General features: G+C 38.6%; 1 protein-coding gene across 19 annotated transcripts in view; it reads right to left on the bottom strand.

The window, feature by feature from the left end:
* tjp1a (tight junction protein 1a) overlaps positions 1 to 16,910 on the bottom strand; it is a 104,420-nt gene that overhangs the window by 83,287 nt on the left and 4,223 nt on the right. For all 19 annotated transcript variants that reach the window (XM_032507388.1, XM_032507546.1, XM_032507759.1 and 16 more), the window contains exon 2: positions 6,000 to 6,213. In XM_032507388.1, the coding sequence (XP_032363279.1) occupies positions 6,000 to 6,213 (214 nt within the window). The remainder of the gene's footprint in view (positions 1 to 5,999; positions 6,214 to 16,910) is intronic.

The following is a 16,910-nucleotide window of genomic DNA, read 5'->3' as shown; positions in this document are numbered from 1 at the left end:
GTGCTGCCCCTAGAGGTAGACAAACCCAAAGCAGAGCTGTGGTCTAAGATATTGCCTGCTGACTTTATGTACAGCCTTCTCTTTATTGCATCATATATCTACAAACGTTATATCCACATGTGTATGTGTATGTGTGGGTCCACGTATGCAAAACAGTTATAACATCCTGCAGCTAAGACACCTGACAGCTTTAAAAGTCCGGCCTCACACGCAACACAAAGACACCATAGCATATTCATAATCCCTATCTTATGAAGTACTTTGACTTAAATTGATTTAAATAGGGAAACTAACTTCTTTATCCAGCATTCATGATATCTGTTCAATTTCAAGATTTACTTTTTTATAAGTCTTGTTCTTCCTTCAAAGAAGCTGTGGACAAATTTACCTTAGAAATTCAGCAGCTTTTGGCTTTCCCACATGAAGGATAAGTATGATGATGCTAGAAGCTTAACTCTACTGTGGATTGAATAATTCATTCAGAAATAACCACTGTTGCTGCTGTAACAAAACATCCGGTCCCAGAGAGACACTCACACACACACACACACACACACACACACACACACACACACACACACACACACACACACACCACAACACACCACACACACACACACACACACACACACACAGTGGCCTGTTTTAACTCAGGTAGATAAACTTATGTGTGGAATGAAATTTTGTCCTGTTGTGCCTTGAGAACAAGGGGTGAAGAAAATGAGTTATAAAGTGTCTGTGGAGCCTCCTGTCTATCCAGGGAAAATATATTCATCTAAACGGAACACCCTGCCCCCCCCCCCCTGCTGAAAAACCGTTTCTCATCTCTCATAGGGGCCACCATGTCTGACCCCCCCTCCCTCACTTTCATCACTTTTTTTCAAAACCTTTTTTTTTTTACTCTCTTGTCAGTCTTGTTAGAGGTTTGCCCCAACAGCCCCAGAGACCTGAGGGGTCCCCCTCACAAAATTAAACAAAGCCAGTAAATGCCCCAAATTTTAAAAATTACATTAGCTGTTTTTTTCTAAAACCGATTTTCCAATTTGGTTTTTTACAAGATTTCTTTTAACTTCAATTTTAAATTTTTCTGCTGAGGGTCTCAATAAAAACAAGGGATGTAAACAAGACTTTGAGAATCGTAAATGTTATTAGGATTGTAGTTTCTTTGTTAACAAAAAGCCATAAAAATAAAAACTTTTCACAAAGGGTTTTATACTTTACATTTTTACCCTTTCTTTTTCATTCTTCTGTAAAAACCTCATTTGCCCCTTAATTCGCTCCAAATGCCCAAGGTTTTTTTGGTGCGACTGTTTTGCCCTACCGATTTATCTCTTTGTTTAATTTCAAAAAATTTTCATCCTGCTTTCACCTTTGAACTCTTTATTTAAGAATGGGGTCCCCAAATACTTCTTCCAGTGTACTTCCATATCCATTTCAGTGCTTACAGAAACACTAAATAGTATAGATTTCACTGAGGTCAACTCTTTAAATAGGCTTTTTATTCTGAAGTCAAAAATTAGCAGGACATCCTGCTGTGGTCACATTAAAAAAACGTTGTATCCGCAATTTTGGGGAGACATTTTTTGTGTTTTCATTTCTGTTGAAGAAAAAATTTTGTATCTCTTTTTACTAATCTCATTTTATCTTCTTCAAAGGACCTTTTTTTATGTTTCCTGAAAAGCGACTTTCGAGTTTGCTTGGATTTCGAGATCCAAAGGAAGATTTTCTTTTAGAACTTTATTTACAACATAAACATAACATATTACAACCACAATGAAGCAGCACACCATTGTAATACCATTGTACTGGATAGCTCAAAAGTGGGCATAGTTAGTCAATACAGAGCAATGTGAAGGTGCAGAGCAATACTAAGCTGCAGAGGGTGGTTGAGCAGTATTTACCTTTAATGGTCCACAATTCCAAGTTCAGAAATTTGATGTGACCAGGTCTATGACACCCTTTCAAAGCCACCAAAATACATGGTGATTAAACTGAAAATGAGGCAATTTTTTCTGAAACACTGTCATCAACTAATCCAAACCTTCATTTGAAACCGTGGAAAATGGAAAATGTGGAACAATGGAAAATTAAAGCCACAGTGCAGCAGGATCTATTGGGAATCAAGCCAAAGCTTTGCCTCATGGATCTAACCAAAACAGTGAGTACTTATAGCTCAAGGACTCAGGTCACATTTTACAGCAACACATATGCATTCATCTACCCAAGGCCATTGATGAGAGGAATCAATCCTCCAAGGTAAAGTACACATTGGCAACTACTTTGCATTAGAAGACAAATACAGAAGCCATCGGTCTGTATTGAATAAATAATAAAATCTAAAATCCCCGGTGAGTTGACCCAGTTTAACCACAGATTTCAGATACTCTTCTCCACAGCCTTCACATTGTTGTTTTTGTACATCACACAAACATAGCTTCAAGTGAAAGAAAGAAAACACTGCATTATAAAGTAGATCATTTCTTCCATCTATTATTCATACTTCAGACTTATACTCATGCACATCTTGTGATGGTCCACAGCAGTTTAAGGGAAGAGAAGCTAAAATATTTGTGTAACATGCTACGAGCATCCATTATTGTTGCATGGAGCCAGAGCTCAGTAAGATGAAATGGATACTGAGGCCTTTTTTTAGTCTGCAGCTTTGATATTCCTGATGAAAAAGTAAAGAGATGCTTGAGAGTCATATGCAAACTTTGACCTTAACTGAAACATGTATACCCTATAACATATTGTATATGCACTAAGATTCGTAGTTGGTATTTAATGTTTAAGTTGGGAGAGAAATATTGAAGAGACTGAAAGAAGGACGTTTTACTTCTAAAGGAATTAGCAGGTTCTCTTGAAGCATCACTATGGCAACTCTCACTGCCGCAACTCTGGCTTGTCTACAGTGATGCCTGAAATATTTTCTGCTGTATTCATTTCAGTATTTATGTATTCACAGATTAAGAAACATAAGGCGTGTACCCAAGCAAATAAAAGCTAAAGAGGCTGTAAGATGTGTAACTATATTTTATTCTCATTGTACATGCTCCCATTGGCGTATGATTTAGTTTAGGGACATTTGAATAGAAGTGTGTTATTTGTATGATGTTCCTTGTGTCCATATTTTCCTCTTCCTTTGTACTTTGTACAGCACTAGGTTGGTTTTAAATGTGCTCTATAAATAAACTGACTTGACTATATTAAAATTGCTATGTAATAGTTACCTTGCATGGAAGATGGATTATCATGATATCACAACATCACTGAAGTCACAGGATCACATGTCACACAAAAATCCATCTTGTCAGGCTTCAAGTAATGTGTCCAAACAGCAGCAGACCAAACCAATCAGCGTCCGGCGAGAAGCTACTGCAGCCACAGGCAAGATTTAGGTGCGTGTGACGCATTATTATGGAACCCACGTAACTTCTAGGAAAGGCCTGCTCTACAAAGCAGCTCTACTGGTTTGGGTTAGGCATTGACCTTGAGAGGTTAAGGTTAGGATAGCCGATTGGTCAGGGGATAGGACCTGAACAAATAGGGTTACGTTCCCTTGCGTGAGCACGGACGCTTGGCCAATAGTACTGTGTGAATGCTATTGATTTCCTAGAAGAAGTGACGACCTGTTTAAAACAACAATGGTGGAGATGATAGACAGATGGTTTATCCAATCACTTACCAGGTATTTTTTGGAGTGCCTGCTCTTTTCCAAACAGTTTCCAATGACGGCTTCTCAGATGGTTCTTTGTTAACAAACCATCTGAGGCGTCAGGTTAATGTAGGAATGCAATTTTAAAATCACAACAGCTGTGATTTTATTAATAACTTACATAATCAACAGGTTCTTAACAAGGTGGGTGGGGTTTGATCAGATTCAGATTGGCTTGACGGTGCTGGTAACATAAGCAAACAACCCCACCACTATCATTATGTTTTGAAATATCCAAAACTGTTCTAACCGAGTATTCATGTAGGACCACATCACTTATAGAGGGAAGCTGATTGATATTTCAGTATGTAGACCACAACTACAGGCTTGAAATTTAACTGAAATCACAATACTGAAGTAGACATTTTCCTGTAATAATTCAGCAGTCATATTTTTACCCCTTGCAATTCTGTAGTTGGAAAATGCATTTCCCACTCAACTAAAAGCGCACCATGGCTGCTACAAGTTTGTGTTTTCACTGGATGACATACTGTAACAGCAAAGTTTCATCTCACTTTCATTCACCGTCTGCCTCTTCAATCACGTCTGCAAAGGTAAGAAAATAAAACTGATTTAAGCCAGACGTCTCTCTGCCAAGGATTATGAAGCAGACCACTCAAGGTTGTTGAGCGTTGTTGAGATATTTTCGCCTCTGCCTCAGTTGAAACTGACAGGAAACTTCATGCCAGTAGTTAATCAAATTGATGTGTTTGTGTGTATATATATGAATGTGTTGCATCATTCAGGTATTCAATGCTGTGCAGTGTCATCCTTGACTGTCAACCCTACCCTGCAACTTCTTCATTCCAACTTCAACCCTCCTTCACATCAACACCGGGTTAACTTGTGTGAACTGTAATCATAACGAGTCCCACTCCTGCCCTGACAAAGAGGGGAAGAATAATGACTCCTCACATCAGGCTGCTCTCAATTAAGGCAAGCTAACATGCTGAACACCCAATGAGCCACACACACTAACATCCCACACACACATACACACACACACACAGACATTGCAGACTGCCACCATGGAGAGGAAGGATGAGGGCAGATGAGGAAACATCACACTGTGAACATTTATTAAAGGAGACATCTACAAAGAGTCAAGACATAAAGAAAGTAGTACTGAGTAGTGCAGTGCAGGAGAGAGATTTATGTGTATATGTGTGTCCACTGTGGTCCCATGCCACCAAAAAACAGCCTTACCAAGCATGCATTAGTGGCAGGTTGGCATGCTTTTACATCATAAACCATTGGTTGCTTTCCCAAAAGCCACATCACTCATAAACACACACACACACACACACACACGCACACATGCACGCAGAGGTGCACACACAAGGCTTGCACACACGCACAAGTATGCATGAGTTGAGAGTGGGCCAAAGGCAGTTCTCAGCTCAATGGACAATCCCAGCGTTATTAAAGGTTTTTAGGTCCAAGCAGCTTACCCAATCATTTATCAGATTAATACTTTTCATGAGAATAAACCAGTCATAGAGAGAGACATATGGAATGTGTTAAACTGTGCTCATCTGAAAATCAAAGAAATATTACATAACCAAAAGTCACGATGTGTGTGTGTGTGTGTGTGTGTGTGTGTGTGTGTGTGTGTGGTGTGTGTGTGTGTGTGTGTGTGTGTGTGTGTGTGTGTGCGTGTGTGTGTGTGTGTGTGTGTGGTTTTGAGTGTACGTGTGTGTGCATGTGAGGTGTGTATTAGTACTGTAGCTCTTGCAAATGTTTAATCCGAATTAAACCATTAGGAGAAAAAAAATTGTTTGGACTTCTGTGACATTTATTCTCCCTTGAAATCACAGTAACTGTAATTTAGTAAATGTAATCACAGCTTATATTTAATGCAGCCCTATAAAACACAGTTGCTACAGAAATAAAAATTAAAAATTAAAACAACAATGATTTTAGAAAGGATTTTCCCCAGCAAAACCCTTCAATGATAGTATATGTTATTATTTTAGATAAAATAATAATAATAATAATAAACAAAACATTGTGTTCCTTCAACATCCTTGTGGTCCATTAGGGGCCACAACACAAACTAGAAAGAAGTTTTTGATAATCAAATAATTTTTTTGTCATTTTTTAAGCCAAAATGCCAAATATTTGCTGGTTACAGCTTTTGAAATTTGGAGGATGAATAATCAGGAGAACATAATCATCAGATTAATACGTCTTATACTTTGTACTTCTTAGTTGCAACCTTAGTATCCTGCACTCCTCCTATGTGTGTAGTGTTAAGTTGATGTGATCCAGTTGTGAGTCTTACATTGGAGTCGAGCAGATCCATGCTATCCAGGCTCTTGCTGCGGTGAATGCGGCCTTTAATGCGGCGCAGGGAAGGTTTTCCTTGGCTCATGGGCAATGAGAGGGTGGATGTGGCAGGAATTGCCATAGCACCAGCGCCACCGGTAGCACCGGTAGGCTCATCTGAACACCCGGGAGCACCTGAGGGGGATGTTTCTCCATCTTGCGGGGTGACCCTGAGAAACAAAGATGATATCAGAAATGAAGCAGGCCACAAAACATTTGGTCTGCAAAGCAGGATAATACATGATTCTTAGTGCTGGCAACAGTGAGGATCATAATATCTTTCATTTACTGCCACAGCTACACATTGTCTGTCTGAAGTTGCACACATCTTCCTTTGAAAAAAACTAATTTCCATTTTTATCAACAATAATCAGGGTATTTAAAGCTTTTTAGCTGCTAAACATTGTAAGTAATTGATTAGGAGCCAGATATTCCCCTTAATGGTTAATAGACAATGTGGTCAGACTTCAAATGCATGCTAATGATGCTCTGCTGGATGTTTTAATAGGTAACTGGTTATGAACATGTTTGTCATGAGGTGAAATTGTGTCCTGATAGTCTTTATAGCTGTTTTGGGCCTAAAGAGTCCATCCATCCATCCATCTTCATCCGTTTATCCGGTATTGGGTCGCGGGGGCAGCAACTCCAGTAGGGGACCCCAAACTTCCCTTTCCCGAGCCACATCAAAGAATCAATTAATGAAGATTTAAGTGCATTCAAATGTACTGTGCGTCACCTGCATGCACCTGTTACATTTTACTCAAAGTTTAACTGATAGTACAAACACATCTGAAACATCAGTGCATGTCTTGAACTCTTGAATTGTTCTTATGTTGTATAGCTGTGGGCTCAACAACTTGATGGGACCACATTAAACTACACATGATTCACAATGACCACGTTTTCTCTGAAGAACAACCCCCACTGCTGGCAGGCACTGCTGCATATCTGAGGGAAAACATAAAGATGCCTGGAAGATTTAAGTGACATAACTTTCATCTTGCTGTCTTCACTTTTTTAAGGACATCCTTTCCTGTTGGCTGTACTCGCATTCCAGCATGTGTGAATAATTGGGCTAAATGTCAGCGGGAAGCTTGCAGATAAAGAATAGGTATGGAACATCCACTTGTCTTCTATTATTAAGCCACAATGAAGCTGCTTGGCTTCATACATGCATGACTGCAAAGGAAGGAAATTTACAAGGTAACTTAAGGTGAATTGCTAAGGAAAAACCACTCACTGTAATTCTGACAGTTTTCAACCTCATGTCTAAAATAAAACATAAACTAAAATAAAATACAAAGAATGAAGTGGTCCAAAGTTATTTAAAAGGGAAATGTTTTGAGATGAAAGTTTATAACCCTACATACATGTGGATTAACAACTACTAGGGCTAGCAGACAAAAACTGTTATATACTGTATGTTGAGTGTATTATGCATAATTAGTTACTGCAATTTACAACAAACTCAATGCAGCCAACCGGAAAACGATTCAATGCTCAATTCTGATAAGTTAATAATCAATTATTTAAAAAAAAAGTGTTGATTTTTATTTAAAAGTTACTGTCTCCAGACATGTACAAATCAGAAAACAGAGTGACTGAAAGAGAATAGGATAATGGACAACAACTTAAAGTTTAGGCAAAAGTACAGAAAGAAAACACACAAAAATGGCCAAAAGAAAAACTTATGTGTGTATGTATGTATGTATATATATATATATATATATATATATATATATATATATATATATATAAATATATGTGTAAAGATACACACACGTTTACAGTAGGTTGGTCATCTACTTTATCGTATTACATCTGACCACCTCATGTTTCCAATTCTCCACCTTTAAACATACCTTTGACATGGAAGATTACTGTTAAAGAAGGTGACTTTCACAAGCAAGTTTAAGGCTTAAAGGAGAATTACGGTCAATTTCAACATTTAGCTCTGTAGATTTGGTGTGCTGTGAGTAGAGAGAAAAACAAAAACATTCGGTGCTGTCTACAATTTTGTTATCCTACTGCTAGATTTAACACCCAACAGGCTTCAACCGGGCAAGTTTTAAATGTGTTTTTAGCCTCTAAACATGTTCAAATTGTCATTAAAAGTGCCTACACATGTGAAGTGTTTCCTTCCGAGTGAACAGAGTGAATCTAACTGTTGTAGATGTGAAAGAAATGTATGAAAGTTCTACTAATTCAGCTGTGTTTAGTTCCGGTGTTGAGAAGGAGTTAGAGGGCTTAGGGACCGTCTACAAATTACAAAGCAAAAAAAGAGATAAAACAAAAATATGTAGGCTATCAATTTAATGATTAAATAAGGTAGTGTATCCAAACTTACCTCAATTATATCTTGTTTCCTGCTAGTTGCACTACAGCACTTTCTTTTAAAAAATAAGTCTATGCTTATTTTGGAAAATATGTTTTATCTCTTTTCGGTGTTGTAGTTTGTAGACGTCTCAAAGCACTCCTTGCAGTATCAACACCAGAACTAAACAGAGCTGAATTAGCAGAACTTTAATGCATTTCTGTCACATCTACAGCAGTCAGATTCACTGGGTTCACTTGGAAGGAATCACTTCACAAGGGTAGGCACTTTTAATGACATTTTGAACATGTTTAGAGGATAAAAACACAGTTAAAACTTGCCCTGTTTAAGCGTGTTGGGTGCTAACTCTAGCAGGAGGATAACACGGTCTAGACAGCACCAATTGTTTTCGTTTTTCTTGCTACTGACCGCACTCCAAATTTACAAACAACAGAGCTACGTGTTGGAATTCACCGGAATTCTTCTTCAAGCATGGAATGACTACAAAATAAAAACCTCAGTAGACAAAAAATGTCATTAATTTTGTTTGACAAATACTGTATGTGTCAAAATCTAACAAACTCAGATTTCTATGTATATTTTTAAAATCACGCATGGAAATGTACATTAAAAAGTGTTGCATCGAGATGCACCAATAATCGGTTTAGAATTGAATCTCTGGCTCTGAATCGGAATTGAAACGTGAGCTGTCCAGAGATTCCCACCCCTAGTTATATATGGTTCCAATAATGCTGACTACTCTTAGTTGCAGTCCAAGAGTACTTAATAGTACTATAATATGTAATTAGTGCCATTCAATCCCTGTCCACTACTGTGTCCTGTGCACAATGTCCACACACGTGTGTATTTACTAACTCTGCACAAACACTGAATCTCTTTCACTGTAATCCCAATGTTGCTTTTACAAGGGGATTCCATTCACACATCCAGCAGCCGCTTATGATGCTATGTGGGTTTTAACACTGTGTCTAATATTGGGAAGTGAGGACATGGACAATATCCATGTGACTCAAGGAGGGCACTTTACAACCTGTAGCATACTCATTAATTCTCTACTAATAGATAACATCACTTAAAAGAAACAGGAGGAAAGAGAGACAATGAAACACGGACCACTGGGCTCAAGGAGTGGATATAGTGCTTCCTTTACACTGTATATTTTGCTATGAAAGTTTCTGACAAAGAGTAAAAAAAAAAAGTAATATAATTTGAAGTGTATTTTGTAACTTGACTTGCAATGAAAATTTTCCAGTATCATGTGATTCTAAATCAATCTGAAAAAGCAAAGCTGCACTGTAAACAAGTGTTTACTTGATGTGCAGATGTCCATAGTCCTAATTTAGACCTGTCCCAAGGCATGAAAATGTCACTTTGTTTTTTTAACATTAACATGTGTTCCCCCAGCCTGACTATGGTCCCCCAGTGGCTGGAAATGACAATAGGTGTAAACCGAGCTCTGGGTATCCTGCTCTGCCTTTGAGAAAATGAAAGCTCAGATGGGCCGATCTGGAATCCCTTATGAGGTCATAAGGGGCATGGTTACCTCCCCTTTCTCTGCATTGCCCGCCCAGATAATTTGGCCCACCCATGAGAGAGAGACATCATCGCTTTCAATTGAGCAGAGTGGCAGTTGCTCAAGGCCCCACCCCCAGCCTCCACCTTGCCCCCCCCCCTTCTCCTCAAAAGCTAAATACACAGAAATGGCACATACTAAAGAAAGCTCATTGTGGTACTGGCTCTAGCGGCTGTAATTCTGCACCAAGGCTGAATTTTGTGAGACTTCAGATATGGTATTAGGGGACCACTAAGGTCTATATAAAAGCATCCAAAAAGCACCATGTCATTGGGACCTTTAAGACAGAAACACTGCATTTTGTTCATCATGGTAGATTTATTGAAACAATACCTGGAAGAAGCAGAAACATGACTGCTCACTTGCTGCTGGCCTATGAATGATTTATCATCAGTGAGGCTGCAAGACTTTAGGAAGATATATTGAGCCGTGCAAACCAGTGGATTAGTCACAGTCGTTCTGTGTTTGTAGAAGTTAGTTTCACTTTTCACTGCTGGGGAGAATATGGAGAAACTCACAAACAGGTTGCACTCACACATATATTTATATATATACAGGAGTGCACTCACAATGCGTACCCAAAGGGACCCCTTTAGTGCAAACAGGCAATGTCGGCATCTTACAGCACAAAAATAAAGAAATAACAAGAAACCTTGGGCACTGACTGCAGTGAGAGGTGAAGTTTATTAATATTACATGAGACTTTAGCCCAAAATAGAGAATCTCCCTCCGGCCCTGAATTTAAAAGGTCATTAGCAAAGCTTTTGATTACCTTATCCTAGCAATGTGTAAATTATTATAGAACAATTATTAGTTAATTCATAGATTAAGGACTCAGCAGAACAAGTGTGTTCTTCAGTTGCAATATTGTTAAAGCATAATTACAAATTAATACATTCATCAAAAAATATGAATGAATACAAAAAAGGCTTTTGTTGCAGCATTACAGCCTAACGTCACACTATAAGAACATCATGAAAAGATTATTAAAGTTAATTTTAGGATTTTTAAACAACAGTTGACCAAAGAATCTCAACATTGCATCCATTTAGTAGTTGTTCGGGAGGTTTAAGTCATATCGCATGACATTCCGCAGCAGCTGGAGTTTGCCCAGTTGTCATAGAAGTGCAATTTCCACTGTTGTTTTTTTTAAAGGCAAAAGAATATATATAGTGTATATGATGTGGTTACGGTTTATTGCATAATCTGTCACAACACAACAATAATGGGACATAGTGTTGTGTAATGTGACATACTATATATATATATAATATATATGCTGTTATTGCAAATCAATCCCTTACAGCGTATACTACAGATTAACATTAATGCAAAGCCTCATATTAAGGTGTTTTTCATATAGAAGGACCTTGAGTTATTTTGTTAAAATACAATTTTCCAGCTCACTAATTTATCTTTATGCTCATATTTCCTGTTCTATACTTTACAGTGTATATACAATTGTGCCCAAACGGATTTACACGTCATCAGTCATCTACAGAATGGTCAGTTATATTTAACATTTGACCACATATTTAAATGTAAGCTAGTGACATATTTTTATAAGCTTGTAAACACCAGTTTAACTAGCCAGCTCCATGGGTGTTAAAGGGGTTGGGGGGTTACCAGGGTAGTACATCCTCCTGTTACCACAGAGGTATTGTGTTATGACAGCTTTTTAGATGGAGAGCACTTTGCTGAACAACTGGTTCCGCTCAGTAAAGGCTACAGGGACAAAAGCAGGTGTGTCTCATCCTCATCCTGACACTTCTACCTAAGCAGCAATGCTCTCAGTCCCACACATAGATACCAGAGGCATGAACCCATCACATATTTCCTGTCCTCTTCTGCCCAGGTGGCTCTAATTAGAAAACAAGAAATGTTTTTTTTTGTCAACTGCTTTTATATCACGTCTAATAACAGTGAACTGTGTTCTGACCAAAATGTTAAACAGAGCTCTGACGGGATCCCTTTTGGATTTGCCTTTGTTCATTTTTCTTCCAGTTTATCAAGCAACAGTGGTGTATCCAAAATAGCTCCACTGACTTTTTCTCTTCCATTTATATTCTCAGACCTTTTCAAACAAGCTTTCTTTGCCAGTATGCTAGTCATTTGATCTACACTCACTAACTAAAGTGCAACTGTTGCATAGGTAGGAAATGTAGGTGCAAAAAGAAAGAGAAGCAGAAACCAAAAGAGACAAGTGAAATGAGCATGAAGGAGCATGGGGCTGAGAGGCAAAGCTGAAAGATAAGGGGCCCCAAAGACAAAAGGAGAAAGACCATAATGCAAAGGGACAAAAGACAGAGGGACACTGTCAGCATATGGTTGAAGTTATTCTCACTGCTTTGTGATGCCTGGCTGTTCAGCTGGAAGTGATGGGAGCCGATGAACATGCATCATTCTGCTCACGGGCCCCCTTCTACTTCAGGGGACAAGTGGTGACAAGAGGTGCATGACACATCCTACTTTATTAAGATAATCTCACAAACCCACCCTAACAGAAGAATGAAACAAATGACTAACATGTTGGCTGGCTAATAACAACCTTGAAAACCTCTGCAAAAGGAGAAAGAAAAGAATACAAGGAAACATATCAAAGCTTTTTATGTACTAGTTGGAGCCTGTAAGCTCTTTCAAAGCCACCTGGACAGACAAGGCTGCGACTGAAAATCTGTGGCGAGATCAAGACTCTGATATGGCCAGACAGGCCTGACAGATGGGGAGACCAGATTAGGCATATAGACATGAATCAAACAAGGCGGGACAACGCTCATGTCCGAGTGCTGTCTGACCCTTGTGGAGAGGAGGCAGGTCATGTGCGCATAACACACATCAATACAAACACAAATTCAACTTCAGGGCACATTAAATCGCAATGTATGAGCAGAGGTCTGCTGTGAAGACAATTTGTGATAAAAGTAACCTGAGATGCTGCCATACCTACTGTATACCACATACACCATCCCAGCAACCAACCATAAGCATGTTTAGATTTTTACAGATAACTGTCCTATACAGGGAGATCAGCAAGTCTTAAATGACATATCAACAAACACAGGAAGAGGTGACAGTAGTAGCTTAATTAGCTGTTATCATCATGTTGTCATCTTGCTGGTACATCTTATCCTGTCAAAACATCCATGATTGCTTATTATAGTTTTGGGTGTTTTATTTTCCAACTACATTGCAATGGTTTCGCTAACATCTTGATCTTACATGGAAGATGGAAATCATAAGTAATTTGGAATATTAAAGGCAGGGTTGGTAACTAATTCCAATATACACTTTTTCATTGTTTTTTGTAACCTGACAGCATTAAATAACATATGGGCTCTGAAAAAGGAGTGAGGAGATGTTACTTTCAAATCTTTGCTAGCTTTTCAACATAATATGGTTGACAGTCCATTTTTATTTTTTAAATATTCATAAATATTCATTTATCAGAATCATTTATTTGACATTATAATGATGATTCTGATGAATGAATATTTTAAAAAATGCTGATACCAATAGATGCCAAATATCGGCCGATGATATACCCGCCGATATATCGGTTGGGTGATAGTAGTCATACATTATTTGATCGGTTAGTCGATTTAAATCTTACTGGAAAAGAGGACATAATAAATAAAAAATTATAATCCCTAAGCGTGCTTCAGTAGCAGACTTATTTCATCCACTTTTTGAGTTCCAGACAGTCTCTACTACACTGCAGTATAATGGTATTACATCAAATTAAGAAAAATGAAATGTCTCAATTTTGTAACATTAGAAAATATTAAAATTGACTGATAGATATAAATCTGCCAAGCAGAGGGAAAGAAGAAAGAGAATAAATTGAGTTCTCTGTCAGACCAAAGTGGATCCCCTCTGCTGCGTCCTTCTCTATTTGTGGACAGCAGTGATGGATTCCATCTTGTCAGTCCCCTGTGAGCCATCGTGACAGTCGGGAGTCACCAGAGGCCGAGAACGTGTGACTCACAGATTCTAAAAGTCATTGCTGCTCGCCGTCTGGCTCTGACTTGAGACGATGACTCTCTGATAGGCCTTTGTTACCATCACTGCCGCCAACAGGCTCTTTAAGCAGCCACTACCAGCAGACCCTTAGTCAGGCTCATCATTACATGAATCCAGACATGCATGTGTGTAAGAGCTGCAGTCAGACTCAAGGAGGACACAGCAGCGGGGCAGTCACGTTTGCACCGAGCAGTATCAGGAAGGTACAGCTAGTTCAGATTGGTAGGCATCTATCAATTAAATATGGCTCAATATCATTTGATATATTTCAATACCAGTGCCAGTGCAATACTTGAGTTTTGGTTAAAATCCTTAATATTTATATATACATTTTACTTTGAGGAGTATAAAATGCCAGAAAAAAAACATTTGCTCAATGAAGCAAACATCTTTTTAGATTGTAATACTTGATTTTATGTCACACTTCGGTCAGTAATCAACACGTGTTAAGGTTCAATACCGTGTTCTACAGAAGTTACGAGTCAAATAGTACACTTTATGTCTCGGCACATGCAGAACATACATTGAAAAGTGTAATTTGCGCCTCAAAAGCTTTGGCGGTGTGTTAGGCAACCTTTATGTTGTTGTTGTTTTTTCTGTCAACCCAACCATGCTAGCTTGACTTTTGTTTTCAATAAATACGCGTAAAGTGTGTTGCAGCTTGCTGGGAGGACAGTGGGCTGATGCAGCTCGGGAGACGTTCTCTGGAGAGCCGATGGGGAGTATGGAGGAGGAGGAGCAAGCGGGTCAGCAAACTGTTAGACCCAGCCCGTTGTACAGCTCATTTTCTGTAACCAATGTTGCAAGAAAGTGCAGCGGAACCAGCAAGCCAGCCAGCAAATAAGCAAAGAATTGGCTAGTTAGCCAGTTAGGATGTTTATATGAAAGTAGGTCCGTTGCCATGGCAAAGGTACCGCCGCTCTGACCATTCTGCCACATTTATTTGAAAAGGAAAATAATTTCTATCCATTTTATTTCGACGAGTAGCCCTAAGTGGAACTTGTTATTACTTTGGAAAGCAACATGAATATGAGCATGTCATATTCATTGGTAGATTAGACTCGCCTTTTAGATTATTTGATCACAAAAGAACGCCCAGTCGTAAACAAATCCAGACACAGTGCAAACCAGATTGTATAAAGCTGTATACAGTACAAACCTTAAAAAGTATGTTGTCTTCAGGGGTGGAAGACGTAAAAGGGAAAAAATTATAAACTAGAATGAAATGCTGTGGTATTACAGTATGTACTTAGTCTGGTACCTATGGGTACAAATACATTAACAAGTACAGTAACCTGAGTAATCTGATAATTGTTTGCATTAAACAGTAGCCATTCAACAAAGCAGAAGCAAAAAAAGTAAAATTTCACAGTTATCAGCATTTATATTGGGCCTCAAAAGTTTTCACTTAAGGTCCAAACCCATCTACACTCACACACACCCACACCAACAAACACGTAAACACACAACCACAGGAAGCTCGGAGAGTGGGTGGGGGTGAGACACGAGTCAATAAACCCTGTGTAATCTGTTCCCTTTAGTGGCATAAACCATCTGAGAGGAGATTACAAGCGTTCTGCCAAAATAAGAACATGCGAGTTTCTAATGGACAGAAACAGTGAATACAAAAACACACAAACACGTGTTGTGTGCACCTTTGCATATACCCTATAAAGAACTGTGTAGAGTAACAGTGGTGTATTCAAAGACTGGCACGAAGTCAGGACTTGTGCGATTAAGATCATATTTCATGACTTTACTAAAAAAAAAATCTTTTTGACTTAAGGGAAAGCGAGACAGAGAGAAAAAAGACAGTATTTCAGCATGTTTTTCAGAAAAGTACTGATTATCATGACAGGCCCACCCTAGACTTGGGCTCCTGCTGAGGTAACTAATGCGTGGCATTGTCAGTTTGTGTGAGATTACGCATCATGGCCTCCATGAATGGAACTGGAAGAGTGGAGGGGGTAGGACAGGAGTTGTTTAATGTGTGTGTTCTTCTGAAGAGCTGGGAGGGAGGACGTGTGAACAGGCAAATCAGAGGGCAGAAGGGCTGCTGCATGTGTGTGTGTGTGTGTTAGGGGGAAGAAGGGATGCTGACTTTATGCATCATTAAGCAGGTGGACTGAGAACACCAGGCGTAGCTGTCACTGGGAGCAGAGTAGACATCTGGCACACAATACAAGACAATACACCCACATGTTAGGAGGAGCTGTGACCAGTTTAAACACACGTCATCAGGGTAATTATTATTTATGGATCATCTCAAACTAATAACAGGGCTGTGTTTATTACAGACCACTGTGTTTCGTGTAATAACAATGTTTTATGCAGAGTAATAGAGTCATATACTGTAGAGCCTTCTGTTTGTTGTTATTCAGTGCCTTCATATAAACTCTATTTATTTGACTATGATCCAAATAAAACAATAATCATATTATTACAGCTAAAAAGCTTAACCAAGTAATCTGACATTAAGGGTGTAATTGGATCAAGCATAACTCGATTAACAATGCTGATTAATGATTCCAGATGACTTAGTAAGAATGCCACTTTTTAAATGGACTCTCTTAAAACAAGGATCTACCAAGATTATTGTTGTTGTTTTTTAATAATATATTTAAATGTAACTAGTATTGCCTCAGGAACATTATACCAATTCCAATGGCAAATGCAGTTTGGTGTAAATAGTAAAAAGTAAGCTTTTTTTTTTTCAAGGGGGTAGAGTGTTTTGGAAGATCATAAAACCATCTGGCACACAACCTCCTCCTCATCTATAATAAGTGATGTCTTCATTGTGTCTCCTTGTTTGGTTTACGGAACAACCATGTTTCCGCCCTTTGTGTTTTTTGTTGCAATAAAAACATTACCTGAGCATGCCTGAGTGAGTTATAAATCATCTTGCTAATGTACTCTTTGCTGTGACTCTTATACAACCC

This window comes from Etheostoma spectabile, chromosome 1 (assembly GCF_008692095.1).
Source record: "Etheostoma spectabile isolate EspeVRDwgs_2016 chromosome 1, UIUC_Espe_1.0, whole genome shotgun sequence".
Taxonomy (NCBI): Eukaryota; Metazoa; Chordata; class Actinopteri; order Perciformes; family Percidae; genus Etheostoma; species Etheostoma spectabile.
Note: the sequence above shows the minus strand (reverse complement) of the source record. Positions and strands in the feature narration are given on the sequence as shown.